General features: G+C 37.4%; 1 protein-coding gene across 2 annotated transcripts in view; it reads right to left on the reverse strand.

The window, feature by feature from the left end:
* fgf12a (fibroblast growth factor 12a) overlaps window positions 1-17,079 on the reverse strand; it is a 77,495-nt gene extending 60,416 nt beyond the window's left edge. The window contains exon 1 of one of the 2 annotated variants that reach the window (XM_028472300.1): window positions 16,924-17,079. In XM_028472300.1, the coding sequence (XP_028328101.1) occupies window positions 16,924-16,942 (19 nt within the window). In that variant the 5' untranslated portion in view covers window positions 16,943-17,079. Of the gene's footprint in view, window positions 1-1,148; window positions 1,671-16,923 lie in introns of those variants that run through there. The other variant, XM_028472299.1, reaches the window with a different exon arrangement.
* Between the last annotated feature and the right edge of the window lie 2,926 nt (window positions 17,080-20,005).

Genomic DNA, 20,005 nt, shown 5'->3' on the forward strand with positions numbered 1-20,005 from the left:
GACTAGAGGACATGGCACGGATCTCAGGGCTGGTTGCCAAAGACTGGGTGTCGTTGCAGAGGACTCTGTGTGTGTGCGTGTGTGTGCGTGTCGACTTAAAGCTGTATACAGAACAAATGTTTAGGGTATTGTGTTCTGTGCTTGGTTTGAAAGGTTGTTAAAGTAATTGTTACGACTTTTTCTAACCTAAAGTAGTCAAGAGCTATCATCACAGAATAGCAGTGGTTAGATGTATGTGCAGTAAGGAATGATCTAAAGTACAAATTGCTGGGTTTTATTTATATGGAAGCTTGTTTCCGACACTAAAAAAAAAAATAAAAAGTGAAAATCAACACAGCATGTCATAATTATGAGTTAGTAAAGTCATAATTATGAGTTAGTGAAGTCATAATTATGAGATACAAACTGAGCAATTGCTGCAGTCTACCAATACTGACTGTTACATCTTAATGACACTTGTAAATAATTCATTCAAAACACATATTTTGGCTGTTTATTCAGTTAGAATTCAACACATGGTACATAGTGTAGAAATTAGTGGAAGTACATAAATACGTCATATTTTTGTCTGTTTCTTTGCAACTTCACATAAAAATAATGTTCTCTTATGTATGAATTTCTTTCTCATAATTAAGAATTTATAAACTCATAATAATGACTTGCCATAGTGAATATTTATTTATTTATAGTGGCGGAAATGGGCTTCCATATATTTAGGACAAGGCGTAAAAGATTAAAAAAAAAAAAAAAAAGTTGGACCCTGGTGAGTTTTTTTTTTTTTTCTTTCTTTTGGCCAGTTGCTATCCGTGGTGTTGAACCTCGCTTACCGTTTGGGGCCCCCTAACAGCAACTTTAATGACTTGATCTCTGCATTGGCCGTTTATTTGGCAGGATTCGGATGCAGCATTGGTAAAGTAACTGGAGCCTTGTGTTGTGATGCTCAGCACTGCACACACACACACACACACACACACACACACACACACACACACACACACACACACACTCAGGACAGAAGCACAATGACTGCAGCCTGTCGGGATGCTTCCTGGCACACTGGGTCCCTCTCTTTTCTACCCACATGAAGCATGCATCAGTGCTATTTGGTGCTGGGGCGGGGGTGGGTGGTGGTGGGTGGGTGGTCTCACCGTTGGTGATAGTGGTCGGCTTCGATCGCTGTCCACAGAAACACTGCAGCATATGCGCTCCTTTCTGAAGGAATGGCCTCAGAATCCTCATTGATTTGGGTTGATGGGAGCCTTTCCTCAATCCAAACAATCGGACAGCGCTATCACAGCACAGCGGGGTCACAAAGCATAGCGTATCCAGCCAGGCTCACCGCAGCCGGAAGGGCACAGTCGGCAGGACAAATCACGTTAAACCCCGGCATCTTGACTCTTCCTCCTCTCCTTCCAATCCCTCTCTTTCTCTCTCTCTCTCTCTCTCTGTCTCTCTCTATCCTTCTTTCCTTCACCGACGGTCATCCGCGTTCACGGCACACTCCTCTTCCGCCACAGCAGGCAACACAAGGACGTTACAATGTGCTCCTAATTGTACACCCAGCCCCCTGCCTCGGCTCCTTTACGCATGCACACCAAAGTTACACCGCAGGCCGGACACGGGTGAGGTAATGCGCATCCGACTGGATGTTCAGCGCGGATCCAAAAGGTGGCTGCTGATGCTGATGCTGATGCTGATGCTACTACTGCTGCTGCTGCCGCTGCACACACCGACGGATTTTCCTCATCCAGTTTTCCTCCAAATCCAAATGGAAGAACAACGCAAGGACTACGTCAGCTGCAGCCCATGCAGGCTTTAAAGTCACCGGGGATTCCTCAGTGCGTTACAGTATAGCACAAAGTTTAAAGATCTGTCACTGACTGCACGTGTTATTAAAAAGTCAACGATTATTCCATTGCTTACTTATCCTAACAATAGTCATACAATCAGGGCCGGCTTTAGGTCATTCGGTGCCCTAGGCAAGGGTGGACATTAACCCCCCCCATAAAATAAATACAAATAGATAGTTTTTCCAAGTCTATACACATAGTCTGTACACTGTATTTATTTTTGAATATCAAGACAAAACAATGCAATTCTGCGACACAACAAACCACTGAAAAATAAAATAAGATACAACCTATTATAAAGTTTAGAATAATGCACTATAATACAATCGAACACCTACAGGTATAGTGCAAATGTCTCGAGGGAACAATAAGAAAAATGGTGCAAAATCCAAAAGCAATGCAAAGTAGTGCGATCAAAAGTTTTAAAAAAATAAAATAAAATATAAAAGTTTCAGTACAAGGACATTTCTACTTTCCTGTTTGGTTTTACTAGTCAGTAACACAAATGTTAAAACCAAAGAACACAATGTGCAAACGACACAATAGAATTATATGGAATAGATCAAGAATTAAAATAAAACAAATATAATTATGGGCAGAAGACTAGCAGGTATAGTTAAAGATTTTTAATATTAATATTCCATTAGGAGAAAACACGTACAGTGATTTCAAAGGGTGTGTTTCACTTTTATTATACCATTTTAAATGATCATTTTAAAAAAATTGAGGGGGGTGCAATTTGGCACCCCTCCAGCAGATGGCGCCCTAGGCGGCCGCTTGTGTTGCCTATCAGGAAGGCCGGCCCGGCATACAATGTTCTGAGGAATAAAAAGCGTAGGGCCAATAGACAGTGGAGTAAAAAAAAAAATCCTTGCTGTGTTTGTGATGTTATTTATAGGAGTGGGTACATATAGGCGGAATGCTTCCCCTGCAAACTCTGCATTTGAGTGTGCATGCCTTGAGTCTGACGATACGATACGATTCACGATTTGTATGTCACGGTACGATATATCCCGATACTGAACAATACAATATACATCACAAAATATCACAATATCAATAATGAAAAATGTAACCTTTACAAGTACAAAATGGTAAGAAATACAATTTATTTATTTTATTTTTTTAACTTTCGAGAACAAGTAATCGTAACTAATGGTAATTGATGTACCACCTTTTCTACAACAGATTCTGATTCTGTTAAGCTTTTAAACTTTTAAAATCTATAAAAGTGCACGGTATGTTTCATGAAAACAAAGTGCAGTCGACTTCCAGGCTAAAATGCATTGAGAAGTGAGGTAGTTTAACAAGGTCTGATGTGGTTCACTGACACTGAGTGATTGGGCGTTTACGTCCTATGCCCACTTGAACATTTTTTTTTCTTTAAAAAACATGATTAAAAAAATCGTTTCGGACATTTTTTTTGGATCAATACGATAATCGCACGGTGAAATATCATGATATGTCGTCGATTCAATTTGTTCTTACACCCTTAGTTATTTATTCATGATTGCATGTGCTATGTTGTAAAAACTCTATCAATTCTCTTCCAAACATATTCATCACATTGGAAAGCCGAAGGACAAACTAATCGAAGAACACTGAAATAAAAAGCGCTTGTGCAAATCATACTGCATTTTGCATTAGTAAATAACTAAGAAAACCTCTCTTTTGCAGGTCATAACATCCTTGCATTAAAGTAATCTTATAAAGGATTAAGAGTCTACTTTAGCCAACTTCCCAGTCCATCGAAGGGACAACAACAAATAGAAAGATGATTTGATTATCACTGCTTCATCAAGTTGCCAGACACTTGGGCTGTTTTCACACTAGTTTAGTCCCAGATTACATAATAAAAGTTAAACCCAGAGAAACACAGAATCATGCAGACACAAATCCACACCTATAGATCAATTAAAACACATAATAACCTATAATGTATGTTTTTGGACTGAAAAACCAAAGTTCCAGGGGAATAATGCATACTGTCACACAATCTTCTTTGAGTCCTGCATTGTCTAAATGATAACTGTGCTGGGAACTGTTGGTCAGAAAAAACTAATTACTTCTGGAAGTATCCTAGTGTGAAGTATACGGTTGCTTTATTTCTCCACTGACATCATGAGACCCAAGCACTTAGTCAAGTCAAAGAGAAACTCATCAATATATTTACTTTTTTATTATTATTCATGTTCTGTAACTGACATCACAAACCGACATCACATTCAATTAATTTCAATTTCAACAACTTTGTTTACCCCCAAGGGGAAATTCACTTTTCAAAAAAATTACAAGAAGCAACAAGGAAACACGTTTCTAAAACTTTTCACGTCTAAAGGGAAAAATAAAATGTTTTGGGACTGTGGGAAGAAATGGGAGGACCCTTATAAAGTCCATACATGGGGAAAACATGCAAATTCCACACAAATAATCATCCTGGAGTCAATCCCAGGACTTTTGGTTGTGAGAATTAATTGTTAATTACACTCCTATGATGCCCCGATAAACATATTACTCTTATTTATATATTCTTTATGCTGAGAAATTGATTTAAAGCCACGATTTTGGCAATACCAGCAGGGCAGTGTGCCATTTTTCACACTAGGGGGAGCCACAATACATAACATTTTGAACTACAATCGATTGTAAAGAGATTTGGGTAAAGTATCAATAATAAAACAGTAGTGTCATTGTTGACTAGATAAAAAAAACTTTTAGAAATATATTTGTAATCAAAACATTGTGAAACATAAAAAAACAAAACATACATACATACATACACCTTCTTAACAAGTGCTTGTTATGGAAGTTTATGTTTTGGTTTTTTGTTTCTTCAACCTTGAAACAAAATCAGGGCAAAAATAAATAAATAAAAAAGTGTGTCACCAGTTTTGTTGGGAACACGCCTATGCAATGTTTAAAATACAGTGTGTACAGAAGGATGGATCAGGTCAGCAAAAAGTCTGAACAGCAGCAGCAGTCATGCAAATAAGAAAAGGTCAGAGAGGTAAAGAGACAGCACAGGTGGGAGGAGGGAGAGAGCTATAGCATCAAACTCAGTGTGCAGTGCTGTGTATTCAGCATTCACTAATCCTTCCCCTATGCAGTGAAAGGGACGAGAAACTAGATAGATAGATAGATAGATAGATAGATAGATAGATAGATAGATAGATAGATAGATACAGTAGATAGATAGATAGATAGATAGATAGATAGATAGATAGATAGATAGATAGATAGATAGATAGATAGATAGATAGATACAGTAGATAGATAGATAGAGAGATAGATAGATAGATAGATAGATAGATAGATAGATAGATAGATAGATAGATAGATAGATAGATAGATACAGTAGATAGATAGATAGATAGATAGATAGATAGATAGATAGATAGATAGATAGATAGATAGATAGACAGATAGATAGATAGATAGATACAGTAGATAGATAGATAGATAGATAGATAGATAGATAGATAGATAGATAGATAGATAGATAGATAGATAGATAGATAGATAGATACAGTAGATAGATAGATAGATAGATAGATAGATAGATAGATAGATAGATAGATAGATAGATAGATACAGTAGATAGATAGATACAGTAGATAGATAGATAGATAGATAGATAGATAGATAGATAGATAGATAGATAGATAGATAGATAGATAGATAGATAGATAGATAGATAGATAGATAGATAGATAGATAGATAGATAGATAGATAGTTATATGGATAGATAATTTATTATCATTGTGTGCCAAGCAGACAATAAAATTAGTGAAGCACCTCTGTTAGTGTTAAAACAGACAGAAAAACATGAATATTATGTACAAAAATAACGTATCAATAAATAAAAGGGCAGTCTAACGCAGCATTGCGTTGGCATTGTATTTAATGCATTTTGTAGAAAAGTGATTTCAGTCAACATATCCTATTATTCCATCCAGGGACACAACCCCACTGATACAGTTTTTTTCAAAAAAATAAAAGATTAGACCAAAATACAAAAAAAAAATAATACTTCTTTGTAAATGGATCTCCAAACAGGAAAAAAAAAGTCTTTTTAAGTTGGTTATTTGCCTATGTCATTCATTAAAACGTGTCCTGTCCAAGATGTGGATGTTAAGAATATACAAAAAATCCCAGTGATTCTAAACACAATGAAAGTTGGTGGTGATTTAATTCTTGTACATATTCTTTAAACAGTAATTATCTAAAACTCCCATACCTTTCATCTCTTCTATACCAATGCATATGTTGTGCTTGTATGATTCACACGGTTTATACAGACGAATGTTGACCCTTAGCCACCAGTTACTGGCTCCAATTACCTACACAGACATGTCAGAAGAAACCCAAGCATGGCTAGAGAAAGCATGAAAATCCTAAACACAAGAACCTGGGTTTGACCAGGTCAGCTCGTCAACCTCAAACGGACTCGAATGACGTTAGAAAAATGCAACATTGATGGGAACTCAATATTTTCAAACTCCAACAATCTTTGCCAATGTCTTGCATAAATGTAGTCTAACAACAAGCACATTTCATTCATCACATTCCGTTTTTGTCAGTATTAAATAGTGATGCACGATACTATCGGCAATGTATTGGTATAGGCTGATATTGGCTTTAAAAGTAAGTGTCGGGCATCAGCCGATAATATAGTTAATCGATAAAATAGCAGGCTTTGCTTCTTTGATCAACCCATAGACATCACATACAAACACCTTATCGCCCGTGGAAACTCAAGGCGTGACTAAGTGCTGCCATCTTGTGTGTGGGGAGCAGACTGCTATAGTGCTTGTAAATAAATGGAGGTACGAGGCACTCAACAATCTCAAAGTAAGATTATTCACAAAATTCACCAATTATTATTTTTTTTTACATAGCAATGACATAATGCTTGGATCTCTATGGCACACGGCCTCATGCCACAGATAATCACACCAGTGCTGATATTCAGCACACCAGCACAACCTTGAGTTTTTATTTTAACAAACAGAACACAGAGAGTCAGAGTGAACGGGTTTTTATCAAACAATTTTTGCTCTTCCACTGGATCTCCACAGGGGTGTGTGTTGTCACCTCTGCTTTTTTATTCTGTACACAAATATGTGCCAGAGTACTTTTAAAAATTGGTGTATTTTAAAGTATGCAGATGATACAGTGGTCGTTCGTCTCCTCCAGGGCAACGAGAGCAGTCATGGCCCTATAACTGATGATTTTATCAAATGGTGTGATGAATCATATTTGGACATTAATTCTGTAAAAACCAAAGATATGATTATTGATTTTAGAAGACTGACAAGGATCAACCATGTCATCATTGGTAACCCTCTGAACTTTGAGGAGAACTGTGAAGCTGTGTGTAAAAGGGGCCACCAGCGTCTTCACTGCTTAAGGAAGCTGTCCTACTTCCACGTGGACAAAACTATGATGATCCTGTTTTACTGAGCTTTTATTGAATCTGTTTAATCTTTTTATCTGGTGTCATGGTTTGGAGGGTTACCACTGAAGGACGGAAACAGACTGGGCCAGATAGTGAAATGGTCCAGTCGACTCATTGGTCAGCCTCAGCTGTGCGTGGAGTACCTGTACTCTAGACAGTTACAGCGGATCGCCCACTCCATTACGGCAGATACCTCCCACCCTCTGTTGGCAGAGTTCCAGCTCCTTCCATCCGGTCGGAGGTTCAGGGTCCCAAGGAGCAGAACAAAGCGCTACAGGAACAGCTTTGTTCCAGCCACAGCTGTTCTTTTAAATAAGTTATAGTTTTAGATACTTATTTATTTATAGTAGTTTTATCCTTTTATTGTCTCTTACTGTGATGCTGTAATGATCTTTTTATTGCTTAGTTTCCCCTCTTTTCTTTGCTCCTGGTCAGCCTGCGAGTAAGATGTCATGTTGTGAATTGTCTGTTTTTGTCAGTGATTTGTGGTCTGTTGTTTTAATGTCATCCTCTGTTTTTCACTGCAAAACAAATCTACCTACGGGTATGAATAAAGTCACCTGAACCTGAACTGATATTGCTTTTATACAACACATCTACAATCGGTTTTATTAGGTAACACTAAGAATAAAAAGCAACAAGAGAATATAAATTGTTTGCTTATTGAATCATTTATTTGGCTCCACCAACACAAATAGTTCCGCAACTAGAAGAGAGACAAGGCTGTTGTTGCCATGGCAACACAAACATTTTCTGTGTGTGTGTGTGTGTGTGTGTGTGTGTGTGTGTGTGTGTGTGTGTGTGTGTCTGTTCCTCAAATATCTCTGTGAATTAGGCTCAGGTTGACCTACCTGAGACTTTCAACATGGCTGCTGCTTGGTTTAAGGGTGTGCAACATCGGATTAATTCAGAATTATATTTGCATTAGGAATTAAGTGTTTACGAGGTCAGTTTAAAGAGGATTTAACTTCTGAATTAAAGAGGAATTAAAGCTCCCATGTAAACCATTCATGAAAAAGCTACTTAACCTCCCACTTTTCTATAGCAAGACATACTTCCTACAGCCACTGCACTAGTAAAACCAATAAGGCACCTACAACATGCCAAGCATAGACCAGTACCCTTTTATTTTGTGGACCAGACAAGGCCCTACACTGATTTAGACAAACAGGAAGTGCAGGTCTTAAATGGACAGAACAATCTAATCAGGTTCAGGTTTTCAGGCCCTACAAATCACACTGCACACCTCTAGGACAGTGTTCTTGCAGAAAGTCACAACACCTCGGCAAGAGGATCCTTGCATTACAGAATGAGAGCGGAGAAAAACATAAACTTCACTCCACCATGTACCGCAATATCAGAAAGCATTATTTTACAAAACAGCTACAATCAGCAGTGAATTATTGATTCATGCAAAAATCTTTCTCAGTGCAAATTAGAGGTTACTCTGCAGCATTATTATTACAGCTAAAACATATACATTACAATGCAAAACAAACCTTGTACGAATAAAATGAGGCATCTGGATCTTCTGAAAAAATATCTCTAATATCTACCTTGTGTCTTGAAGATATGCAGCAAAATATAAACGTATATGAAGGCAAAGTAGAAGAAACAGACCAAAATGCTGTAATAATCATAAAGAGAGACAATACTTATGTTTAGGTGAGCTACAGGAAATGAGCATCTTAAAGTGAGACTCCCAATGTGCTAAGTGTGTTCACACAGGTGAATTGGTATGTCATCTTTTAAAATTATATATAAGAAATGACCTGTTATTTCAGCCACTGCTTGTTGCAGAAAAACTTAATATTGTCACTAAAACATTAAAACATTTAGAAAATATATCTCAAGTCATTGTTAATCTTTACATCATACAAAACTACGGTACACCAGTTAAGTCAACTATTCATTAGCATGCATGGCTATGCTGTACACTCCCCACCCCCGCTCAAAAAAAAAGGAAAAAAAGGTGCGACCAAATTCTGTGCTGGTGCGACCAACTGAGAAAGTTAGTCACACCAGTGCCACCACTGGAAAAGTTAGTGTAGATCCCTGCCTTATTTTGGGGGATTGACGATCGGCAATCTTTGCATATCAAACCGATCTTTTCTGCCAATCTTTTCTACCTCCGCAAGGGCATAAAATCAGCCACTGTGCCCTTCTGCTGTGAGATGACTGACAGACCCGCCCACTAGCTCATGTGCACATGTGTGTGCCTGCGCATGCCTCTGCTACAGAGGATAACAACAACAGTCACCCAGAGCTCGGTTAGCTTTGCATGTCTGCAGTTCAGCAATATTAGACAAAAAAGAATGCAAAGGATTACAATTTGTAATTGCTGTAAAGCGGAAACAAGTCTTGGTGGAGCTGCAAACAAAACGCTACCTCATTTACCATTTAAAGGGGACATATCATGGTTTTAAATCCTTCCTTTTTACATATAAATCATACAGTTGTGGTCTATATAAAGCGGAACTGCAATGCTTGGGTCTGAATTCCTCATTATTATAGCTCCACAGGCCCCTTTTCTACCCCTTTTCTAATGTGCTTCTAAGAGCAACTCGTTTTCAGCTGACACTCGGTTCAACTCCACCCTGCTCGGCCTTTTTTGTAGTTTGATGGAAGAGATACGGCTATGTAGCGGCGCATGAACTTTTTATTCAGAGGTTATTTACAAAATGTCAACAACAGAAGACTTGTCCATCCAGCCTTACATGTTCGAGCCAGAGTCTGACCCAGCGGAGTGAGATGAAAATGAAGATGATGAACCTGCAGAACCCTAACAAGTGAGCTAACACAAGCACCGAGCTAACGCTAGCGCCAAGCTAACGTCACGAAATGCATTTTAATACAGTTTTTTCTGAGACAAAAATGGCAAAATGAAATGACTAATGAAAACTTTAAACTTAAATTAAATCACGTAGGCCATATCATCAAGGATCTAAAACGAGCACACAGCGCTAACATATGAAGTCTGAAGACGGTGCAACTGCTAATGCTACCAAAACAATGACAGGGACGTCTTATCATCACACTTTTTAGCGTTATTTACAGCTTACCGAAGTGCTCTGTTCGTCGTCTCCAAAGATAGAAAGAATTGAACCCTCAATCAGACAAAGTCTTTCGGCAAATCCTTCTTTATACTGGTGGAGGTTGCTGAAGCAGTCATCCTTGAAGTGCTTCGCGCACACAAAAATGACCTTACCCACAGATGTGGGTACATTTCTGTGAAAAATAAAACTCAACCAGGCACTTTGAAAAGGTTCTGATGCTGGGAGACGTTGTAATGAAGCGTGTGGGTTACTACATCCAACAACCCAACATTTTGACTTATCCTCTCGTAACTTCGGCATCCTTGCGCTTGGACTACAAAATAAAAGCGAGAAATAAAAATGGTGGATTGCTCGAAGTGTTGGACCTGGAGTTGATGTACTAATTTGGCAGTTCCACTGCAAATACTGTGATGTAATAGTTCAAAAAACGTAATAGAGAATAGAAAAATCGAAACAGATTGAAAAATATGAGCAAAACAGAATATAAAGATATCTACGGAGCACCTGAAGAGACTAATTAGATTTTTTCTGTACTTCTAAGCGCTCTAAATATACAACAAAATGTATTTAAGGGCTAAAAAAGTGGATTTAGCATGATATGTCCCCATTAAGAAAGCACCACACCGCTCAGTATGCAGAATTTGAAGCTAGCAATCAAGCTAATGCTAGAGCTAAAGCTGGCGGAGCAGAAAATGATCACAGCTTTGGATTTGACGAAAATGCTGACTGCAGTAAAACTAAAAACAACTAACCTGTGCAATGTTCAATCTGTAATTACCTGTTGACTTATAAAAATGTTACACATGATGCATTTTAATATTTCTGGAGAATAATTGACTTTTAGGAGCTTTTATCCTGTAAACTGTTGAAGTTATTTTTAGATTAATATTTATACATTTAAATATCCACAAAGCTGCTGCATTTGGACATTAATTTTTGCTCTACAAGGAAACCGAATACTCAGGACACTTTATTTGTAAAACCAAAAATAATGCTGTGCACCTAATTTTAGTCAAAGTGCCCCAAACATGTCACATGCAGGTGTAGGTGCAGACCCAAATGCATGGACGGAGGCGGAGATCAGGTGCATTATACCAACATTTATTCTTTTAAACATGGTCAGGCAAGCAGGGATTCAGCACACAGGTGGTCAGTCCAGGGAGGCAGAGGTATTCAAAAATTCAGGAAGTTTAATAGTTAGTAAAGTCATCTAAAGATGGAAAGATGATGAGATGGCACGGAAATGGGTATACCTTGAAACCAGGGTTGGGGTCAATTACATTTTTCAATTACAATTATGTCTTCAATTATCCATGTTCAGTTACAACTCAATTGAGATTACGATGACTGGCATTTTTTCCAATCACAATTAAAATTATTGTGTTTTCCCTGAGAGTCAATTGCAATTACATTCTCAAATACTGAAGTTCAATTACAATTAATCACAATTATTGAACTTTTATTGAATAACCCCAAAAAACGTAATCTTACTCTTGTGTTAGCTTTCTGTTAGCATCTCTTATGACAGCAGGTCAGTATTGACCCATGTCCTTTTTTATTTCATGGTAAAATGATCGAAAATTGACAGGTAGAGGGGAAACTTGATATGAAACATGTTTTTAATAGTATGTATGTGTAAGCCATAGAACTGTAACATGGTTTTCCCCGCTTTGTGTTTAATGAAATTGTAATTGACAGTTTTTATAGAATTTCCATGCTAATTTCAATTACAAAGTCAATTAAAGCTGCAAGCAGCAATAAACAGGTCCTCACAACCACACACATGTCAGGACGTGGCGCACATTGAGGTGTGTTGCACGTCGGGGTGTGGCAGAAATGTTAAAGTGTTGAGACTTAGCTGACCATTTTCAAGGATTATCTCACAAACTTTCCTGCAATGTGCAAATATAATGCCTATGATTTCTTTTTAGCAATAGGTGATGCTATGACTATGAATGACGGTTGGGTTAAACTATCACTCGTTTTTTTGGCAAACTCTTAATAACTACCATAAGCTTCGCGCTCACTAGCGCATCACGCAATCGCCCTGTGTTGTGAAAAATTCCTGGAGGAACCCTGTTGTGGTAGTAGGGATGCACATCGTTAACCGGTTTTGTTTGGGAACAGTCAAACAATTCTTTGGAATCGCTATCAAAAACCTTTTACGATTCTACTATCGATTTTTCCCGGGCTGCGCCGCCACTGTAAACAAACGTACCCCATTGGCATATTTGTGATGACGTCACGTTACACACACAAGCTGCTGCAGAGCAGAGGTGAGCTGAGCTTCTCCAGAAATGTTGTCCCAGCACAAACTATCTCAAGTCTTGCTGCATTTCACATTTCACAATACTCATTTGAGTATTGTTTATTCTCAGCAGTGAATAATTAAGATTTATATTAATAAACCGCTATTTATTTTAATAAACCAGGTTGTATTATTTTCAGTACTTTTCATGTACTAGTTGTTTTTCAGCTCTGCTTTATCAATTTTTCAGAATTGATAAAGCATCAGAATTGCTAAATCCTTATCAATACACATGTGGTAGTGTGGTTACCTAGACCTACCTAGATCAGTAAAATCCTCAGTGTCCTGTATAGTGCAGCAGTTTAGTAAAAAAAAAATGTTCACTTTAGTATAAAAACATGAAATTTGGCACAGATACTCTAAGGGCCATTATTTTGGAAAAAGGCGTTGGCCACTCAAAAATTGAATATGGCAGCCATTTTTCTCAAGGTGTCAGCGGAAAGGTCTGGTCCACCCAAGTCCGAATATGTGCATCCCTCCTGGGTAGAGTCAGGACTAGAGGCGAAACACTCAATCGCCTCAAAAAACTTGGATCTTTTCAAACGAGGTGTCAGCAGAAAGGTCTGGTCCTCCCGAGTTCGAATATGTGCATCCTTCCCAGAGTTAGAATTGCGCTTGCTAGAGGCTCTACAACTCTCTACAGTGATGATGTCAGAATTGTACAGAATTTCGTAGTAGTTCCACAGTGATGATTTCATCAGTCCAAACTGGAAGCCAATAGGAGGCGCTATTGAGTCATTTAGCCATTCCCATGTGCAATTCCCCTAAAATATCAAATTTTTCGCCAGTACTAATATGCGTACAAATTGTCATGAGTTTTCGAACGTGTTTAGGCCAAACAAGTTGCATTACAATAGGGCACACACACACACACACACACACACTAAAGATTTGATGAAGCAGCAGAGATGGTGAGTGTGGAGCAGTCTGATGAAAAGTTGTCATTTTTAAGGTGGCGATACAAACACTACTTTAAATTAATTATGGTCTAAAACAAGAACGTACATGTGAAGTGTTCATTATATCCAGGAGTGAAGAATTTGTCCACATCCAATGTAAGCAACTCAAATTTAATGAAGCTCCTCACAACGACACTCGCATCAACTTCTTTTTTTTTTTTTAACAGTAACGCAAATAGTTACTTTCCTGGGCAATTAGTTACTTTTATTAAAGAGTAATTCAGTTACTAACTCAGTTACTTTTTGGAACAAGTAGTGAGTAACTATAACTAATTACTTCTTTAAAGTAACGTTTCCAACACGGTAATTAATGATCAAATACGCAATTACGATTATAATTGACCCCAACCCTGCTTAAAAAGGAATTTGGGACATTTTAGAACAGAAAATCGAAGGCTCTAAACGCTAAGGAAGAGATGGATGATACACAGCAATTTTTTTAAAAAACACCATAAAACATAAAAAAACAGCTCATTTTCTGTTTTTTTTTTTTTTTTTTCTTTTTTCATGAAAGATCACAACTTCACAAAAACACAAACCCTATGTTAATTTGAAAGTGTGATGCAGTGTACAGAACACAATGCAAATAATGTAGAGATTATATTTAGCTGAACTCAGGAGGAGGGGTGAATGTTTACATGATGTCAGTGAACTGTAGTGCAAACAGGGCACCTCTGAGTCGCCTCAGCATGTACTGTATTTGACTTTTATATTGTGCCTCTGTGTGCAGTAATTTCAAACTAAAAAAAGGACAGGGTGACCATGCAACAAGGTTACCAAACTTTAACTAGGGTGCCTGCCCCAACATCAGCAGAAATCATGCTTATACTCAGAGGTGGCAAAAGTACTAGTCAGTACTCAAGCAAAAGTATAGATATTTGAATAAAAAAGGTCTCTGGTAAAAATAAAAGTATTGAAGTTGCTCCCTTACTTGATTTAAAGTAAAAAAAAAAAAAAATACATGCTACTAAATGTACGTAAGTAAAAAAAGTTGAACAAATGTCCCTTCAGTAATAAGACAGGGTTTTTAAACAAGCAAATTTCATATATTTTCATATTTTTAAGAACTTGTGGAAAACTGGTACACTTAAACAAGTTAAATATGTGAACACAAATAAATGAAAATGGTCAATTAAACCCAGAGCAGCTTTGAGTAAAACTAAGGGATCTCACAGAAAAAAGCTCAAACTACATACAGTATATTTAGCACTAGCACTAGCTTCTCCTCCAGCTTCGTGTTGTGACGTCATCTTTGAAGTAGAGGTGTCCCGACCCGATATATCGGTCCGATATCAGCCAGAAAATGAATATCGGATTTTATCGGACAGCATCCAAAATCTCCGATATAAGTTTTTGTTGTTTTTGTCCCCGCCCTCAGTTGTTCCCACCATATACTGACAGTAAAAAATAACTGAAGTGAACTTGAATTGTTGACTATTGTTCTCTGTTTGAGTAACTTCACTTGATCAAGACTTTTCTAACATTCCACACTACAAAATAAGTAATAAAAGTATGTTTGATTCGTGCTGATATCATATCGGATTGATATCGGTATCGTATCGGAAGTGAAAGTAAAACAAGCTCATTTCTAGAATGTAAGGAGTAAAAGTAAAAAGTAACCAAAAAAAATAAATACTCAAGTAAATTATAGATACTTAAGTACAGTAACAAAGTATTTGTACTTTACTTGTCACCTCTGCTTATAGTCCTCGCCCTTGTTCTAGTTTTGTAGTGCTGTTCTAATAGTTTTTGCGTATTCAAAATATTTTAAATGATCTGACATTTGCATGCATAGTTTGGTAAAGTAGAGGAAGGACACTGTGATCCACACCCACCAATGAGAGCAAACTGAGAGTGATCCAGGTAAACAGAACACATGACTAACACCTCACTCTTTATCATTATAGGTATAAAGTAATATTATGGCATTGGACCTTTGCGTTCCTTTTCCTCACCCATCTTATCCCTGGGGATGCTACTTTCTATTTATGGGTCCAACTTTCTGTGTGATAAGCAGGTGCAGATATTGCTTAACTTTATCCCCAGGCATACACACAGTCTAGTGCTGCACAAACTGAAAATAATAATAATAATACAAATATCCCTCATATTGCTTTTTTAAAACAAGAGCACAAGAATAGGGTTTTTCCTCCACCACGTAGCAGTCTTATTGTGCTACCTACTTCTAACAGGTACATTTAGTTACAATCTCTACAAATGTTTAAGATACAAATGACATTTTATCAGGAAAAATGCATAATTTTTGGTCTGAGAGATATATTGATAAAACGAGATCAAACATGATATAGAATAAGGCAATATTGTTCATTGATATAGCTTCATTTTAAAGATTATTTGCACACTAAAAGACTAGTTTTAAGAGTGACTACTATTACTATTAGCCTACCCTACACTACCCTAACACACCAGTGTTTTACCTTGAAAATAGCTCACATAAAAAAAACAAGCATAATTACTAAACTCATACTAAATTACTAAATAATTACTAATTACCACTAATAATGACCAAACTCATAACCTGTTACTGAACTGCTTGGAAGTCTATAACATTAACTCAGACTATGAAACAATGCGTGGTACTAGAGTGTTGTGAATTGTCATCAACTTTTTTTTTTTTTTTTTTACATAAATAAATAAATAAATAAATAAATACAAATCATTTTATTGTTTTTACTTTTCAAAAAATAAATGGGTTTGAGGGAGTTCTCCGTTTAAAAAAAAAAGTTTTAGTTTACAGAATACATGAGCGAAATGCACAGTATTCAACAAAGATAATTAAATTAGATGGGTTTGTTGGGGGGGGGTTCTAGATTGCAAAGGAATTATTTTCCCTACTTCCTTGTTACTGTTGATGCCAGAGCAGAGCAGCAGCATCTGAATGTAATAAAAAGTGAACAGACAGCAGGTTTGACTTTAATCTGCTGATCACAGGTATAAAGCAGCAAATCTAGGCTAGAATACAGAGACAGTTTAGTGCATGCACTGCAGCACTGCTGATGGTTTTAATATAAAGTAGTGAAAAGATGCATGCGTGTGTTTGGTTCAGTCTACAATATACACAATGTTGAAGTGGAGTGATGCTGCTGATGCTCATCCACTCAAACATCCTCAACTTCTCACTTGTCTTAATATTTTGTGAATGAACCTCCATGGCTGAGTGCGTTTTTTTTTTTTGTTTGTTTTTTTTACAACTGCATAGTAGCTCGTAATCAGCATGCAAACAAACACAAAATGTGATTTATAAATAAGAATAATGAGTGAGTGTCTTACCGGCATTTTTATCCCCCATGTCCCACTGCGGTGCACAAGTTGAGTCTGCAGAAGGATGCGTTTGTCCTGGGACGGCTCTGATAAAGCTCGCTGAGCAGAAACAGGGGTGTTTACAGGGATACAACAAAATGTAGATAACGCAAGGATCCCTGTCAGCTTTTTGGGGAGGCTCTGCTGCTCACTCCCAGTGGAGGAGGAGGAGGAGGAGGAGGAGGAGGAGGAGGAGGAGGAGGAGGAGGAGGAGGAAGAGGAGGAAGAGGAGGAGGAGGAGGAGGAGGAAGAGAGAGAGGTGGTACTGACTGAGGGATGGATGCAGGTCTGAGGGATGCAAGGCATGCACTGTGCAATATGCAATATGCTGAGCCTGCAGTTATTTTGTTGTTCTGTTCAACTTTTCATCAACTTTCATTTCATTTACAAAGTCTCATCTACAATGCCAAAAAAAGGGCGTAGCACCACATTTTGGGCCCTGGGTACAAACCATCTTGCTGGGCCGCTACTATAAGTTAAGTACACTTTTTTTTTTTTCGCCCAGAAACTATACTAGTATTCTTGCAGTATTATGGAAAAGTATTCTTTTTTCTTCACAATAACCTAATGACTCCATATCTATTGTGTGTATTTTATAAATCTCTTCTACTATATTTTAGTAGTTTGCTGAATGTTGTGCTTGTGACATAGTTTTGCTACAATTTAGTAGCTAAAAAAAAAAAAGGCAGTGGCTATCAGTACGGTTGCCTTTATGTTGGTCCCGATCTGACATTGATATCGGATATCGGTCCGATATCAGCCAGACAGCAAATATCGAATTTTATCGGAACTGCATCGAAAATCTCTGATATAAGCGCTCTGATAAGTTTTTGTTGTCTTTGTCCCCGATCTCTGTTGTTGCCACCAGTGACGTGCCGTCAGGGTAGGCAAGGCAGGCAGTGCCTAACCAAGGGTGAATTGATATTTTGATTATTTGTTTTAATTATAATATAATTATAAATTCTTTATTTTTCCATTTCCAATAGCCTACAGTACCTAAAAGTTTGAAAGTGTCCGCATTTTGTGCGATAACACTACAGGCAGGATGACAGCGCCAGAGATGATAAAGAAGGAAAAACGACAGCTTTTAAAAGATGGGAAACCAACACCTGAGTTACCAGACCTTCAGCAAAGGTAAGGTCAGAAAATTGTTTGTATTTTACACCATTTTATACCACCATTTTCTTTAATGGTGTTTTACAACGTTGATTTTGTTAGATGGCTAAATGCTTGTTCAAGTGGATCTTGTTGGGTTTTTTCTTTCTTATTATGAATTTTATGTTTTGATAAGCACATTGAGATGACTTAGTTGGAAATAGCTTTATACAAATAAAATTGATTTGAATTTAATTAACACTTGCCAGCAGAAACATATGAAATTGTCATTGGTGGTCTCGATTTGCAAAGTGCCTACCCAACCCTAGTGTTCACGGCACGTCACTGGTTCCCACCATATACTGACAGTAAAAAATAACTGAAGTGAACTTGAATTGTTGACTATTGTTCTCTGTTTGAGTAACATCACTTGATCAAGACTTTTCTAACATTACACACTACAAAATAAGTAATAAAAGTATGTATGATTCATGCTGATATCGTATCAGATTGATATCCGTATAGGCCAATACTCAAGGTGTGTAACCATACCAATGGCACCGGGGGTTGTCCGTACGGCAACCGTACAAATAGACACTTTCATAAAAGTATAAATATAGAATGATTAGAATCATGGGGATACTCTGGCCACCTACTTAAGACTTGGTGGCAGCAAAATGTAATCTTCAAAGATTTGTTGTGCAAACGGAATGCTCCAGTATTTAAATGTGTAAGAGCGCACGTAGTTTATTTCAATCAAAATAATATATTGCCTAAAAAAGATGTGAGTGTTTTAAAGCTTTCCTCTTGAGAATTAATTATGCTGTGAAACTGGCTACCGTGGACTCCTTCAGGTTCCTGGGATCCACAATCTCACAGGACCTAAAGTGGACCTCCCACATAGACACAACCAGGAAAAAGGCACAGCAGAGGATGGACTTCCTGCGTCAGCTGAGGAAGTTCAACCTGCCCCAGGAGCTGCTGATCATGTTCTACACCTCCATCATTCAGTCTGTTCTGTGCACCTCCATCACTGTCTGGTTTGGATCTACAACCAAACTAGACAGACACAGACTACAAAGGATAATTAGGACTGCAGAAAAGATCATTGGTGTTGATCTGCCCTCCATCCAAGACTTATACCTGTCCAGGGTCAGGAAAAGGGCAGGTGACATCACTGCAGACCCCTCACACCCTGCACACAATCTGTTTAAACTCCTCCCCTCCGTCAGATGCTACAAATCACTGTACGTCAAAACAACCCGCCATAAAAACAGTTTCTTCCCCCAGGCTGTCACTCTGATCAACACTAAACAGTCATTGAGTGTCAGACCTGTTTCTGTGAAATAACCTGGAACTAAACATAACAGCCCTGGATCAACCTGTCACTGAGAATGTTCATGGACATAATAATTTCATTTAAATGTTCACCTGCACTACTCATCAATGCACTACTGCACTATTATTATTATTATTATTGTATTATTATTATTATTATTATTATTATTATTATTATTATTATTATTATTATTGTTATTATTATTATTATTATTATTATTATTATTATTATTATTATTATTATTATTATTATTATTATTATTATTATCTTGTTGTTTTATTTAGTTTGCACATATTAGTCTAACTACTCTTATATTTATGTTTATACTTCTTTTTTTTAATTTATTTTTCTTTATTCTAGTTGATTGTTATTATTTAATGTTACACTATCTGAGAGAGCACAGGTCACCAAGACAAATTCCTCATGTCTATTCATACACTCTTGGTCAATAAAGTTGATTCTGATTCTGGTTCTGATTCTGATTCTGTTGCTTACCCTCGTTTCACCTTTTCTCCCTCTCCTTTCTTTCCTTGCGTTTTTGGCAACCTGGTTTTCCTTGAGGAGAGACATGGTTTCCTGCTGCTGTCTATCTCCCGCTCCTTGTCACATCCATAGTTC

This window comes from Gouania willdenowi, chromosome 17, assembly GCF_900634775.1.
Source record: "Gouania willdenowi chromosome 17, fGouWil2.1, whole genome shotgun sequence".
NCBI classification, from domain to species: Eukaryota; Metazoa; Chordata; class Actinopteri; order Blenniiformes; family Gobiesocidae; genus Gouania; species Gouania willdenowi.